The sequence below is a fragment of the Neophocaena asiaeorientalis genome, unplaced genomic scaffold, assembly GCF_003031525.2.
Source record: "Neophocaena asiaeorientalis asiaeorientalis breed wild unplaced genomic scaffold, Neophocaena_asiaeorientalis_V1.1 scaffold238, whole genome shotgun sequence".
In the NCBI taxonomy this organism is placed as follows: Eukaryota; Metazoa; Chordata; class Mammalia; order Artiodactyla; family Phocoenidae; genus Neophocaena; species Neophocaena asiaeorientalis.
This window is the reverse complement of record NW_020174555.1, coordinates 681,520-683,946: the sequence shown is the minus strand read 5'-3', so window position 1 is coordinate 683,946 and position 2,427 is coordinate 681,520. Positions and strand designations below refer to the sequence as shown.

At 48.0% G+C, this 2,427-nt stretch overlaps 1 protein-coding gene across 2 annotated transcripts in view; it reads left to right on the top strand.

Moving 5' to 3' along the window:
• Positions 1 to 2,427, top strand: part of TRIM2 (tripartite motif containing 2) — a 124,569-nt gene that overhangs the window by 85,170 nt on the left and 36,972 nt on the right. For both annotated transcript variants that reach the window (XM_024757484.1, XM_024757485.1), the window contains 2 exons: positions 506 to 686; positions 1,490 to 2,213. In XM_024757484.1, the coding sequence (XP_024613252.1) occupies positions 506 to 686; positions 1,490 to 2,213 (905 nt within the window). The remainder of the gene's footprint in view (positions 1 to 505; positions 687 to 1,489; positions 2,214 to 2,427) is intronic.

Sequence of the window (2,427 nt, the reverse complement as noted above, 5' to 3'; positions counted from 1 at the left end):
TTATTTATTATTTTTATTGAAGTATAGTTGATTTACAATGTTGTGTTAATTTCTGCTGTACTGCAAAGTGATTCAGTTATATATATATATACATTCTTTTTTTAAAAATTCCTTTCCATTGTGGTTTATCACAGGATATTGAATACAGTTCTCTGTGCTCTACAGTAGGACCTTGTTGTTTATCCATTGTAGAGAACAGCTGATTTAGAGTGTGAGAAAAAGCCATGGGGTTCTGAGAGCCTCGAGGCTTTGTACCATCAATTTTTAAAATTAAATGATTGAGGTAGATTGAAATAGATGTGGACCCTCAAAATCTCTTCTCTCAAAGGCAGTAATTATGTCATGTCTTATTCACTCTGTTCTTCAGTTATTACTCTTTAAAGATGATGAAAGGCACAGAAGATGTTTCTTGACAAAATATAGTGTTTGGATAGTTTTTTTTTTATTTTTTACTATTTCCGTGTGGATCTTATTATAATAACCACCTCTGATAACTGTCTTCCAGGCTCCCAGAAATAGATTCTGCTCTTCAGTTCATCTCAGAAATCATCCATCAGTTAACCGACCAAAAGGCCAGCATTGTGGATGACATCCATTCTACCTTTGATGAACTCCAGAAAACTTTAAATGTGCGCAAAAGCGTGCTGCTTATGGAGCTGGAAGTCAACTATGGCCTCAAACACAAAGTAAGACTCCACCCCTTCCTACAGACATCCTGTGAGAGGTGCACTATCGGGGGCCTCCCTGGCGCTAGCTTACTGTGTTCTACCAGCGGTAAAGGGGACTCAAATGGGTTAAGTGTCACTGTTGTTCAGTAAACAGTAGTTTTTATTTAGTGGCTTATCCAGCTATTTCTTCCTTCCTGTTTTCAGCAGAACTATGATTCTGTGGCCTTAAGTACCACTTGATAACTTGACACAAGGCAAAGTTGAATATAAAGTAATGCTTTCAGGATTTAGGGTTAAACTGGATTGTTTTCCTTCCTTAATTATAATGTCTAATCGTCTCTTAATTGCTCTCTCACCCACACCAACCTGTTAGTCAACTTCAGAGTGAACCCTTTCAGCCTTTGTTTAACTCTGCACATCCCATCACAAAACCAGGGATGAAAGCTTCCGATATTCAGGTGTGGAGTTTTCGTTTGTCTGGTTTCTGTTCCTTTAGGTGGTGACAGGGAAGCTTTGGACATTAGACAAAGATACTGAATAATGAATAAAATTTCAGATGTCAGGCATAGCAATCTGGCTGCCAAGCTGTCGGTGACGTTTCTGCTTGCGCCTATCCAAGACACATGACCTCATAAATATGTGTGTGGGAGACACAGGCGAGGAGGAAGGGAAAGAGAAGGGACTGGTAAGCGATTTAGGATTCAGCGTGAGAACGAGGTTTCCTGGGTTAAACCGAACACCCCCTGCCGGGGGCCAAGAGCGCGGACAGGTGCGGGCCCGGGCGCCCTGGGAAGAGCTCACCCGGCTTGGTTTCCCCGCAGGTCCTCCAGTCGCAGCTGGATACTCTGCTTGAGGGGCAGGAGAGTATCAAGAGCTGCAGCAGCTTCACGGCGCAGGCCCTCAACCACGGCACGGAGACGGAGGTGCTGCTTGTGAAGAAGCAGATGAGCGAGAAGCTGAACGAACTGGCGGACCAGGATTTTCCGCTGCACCCGCGAGAAAACGACCAGCTGGACTTCATCGTGGAGACCGAGGGGCTCAAGAAGTCCATCCACAACCTCGGGACGATTTTAACCACCAACGCCGTCGCCTCCGAGACGGTGGCCACGGGCGAGGGGCTGCGGCAGACCATCATCGGGCAGCCCATGTCCGTTACCATAACAACCAAGGACAAAGACGGCGAGCTGTGCAAAACGGGCAACGCCTACATCACGGCGGAGCTGAGCACGCCCGACGGCAGCGTGGCGGACGGGGAGATCCTGGACAACAAGAACGGCACGTACGAGTTCCTGTACACAGTACAGAAAGAGGGCGACTTCACCCTGTCCCTGCGGCTCTACGACCAGCACATCCGCGGCAGCCCGTTTAAGCTGAAGGTGATTCGGTCGGCGGACGTGTCCCCCACCACCGAGGGCGTGAAGAGGCGCGTAAAGTCCCCGGGGAGCGGCCATGTGAAGCAGAAGGCTGTGAAGAGACCCGCTAGCATGTACAGCACCGGGAAACGAAAAGAGAATCCCATCGAAGACGATCTGATCTTCCGCGTGGGTAAGGGGGAGGCGGCGCTGCACCTGGATTCTGAGCTTTGCTTTGGTTAAGGGGTGACTGGGAAAGTGTTGCAAATTGCAGCTTTGCAGGTCACAACTAAGGCTGACGAGATACGCGTGTATTTTATTAGGTGAGCTCATGCAGTCTCCTTCTCCGGAGATTTTATGATTTATTTTCCCCTCCTCCTCCCTCCTCCCTCCCTCCTTCCTTCTCC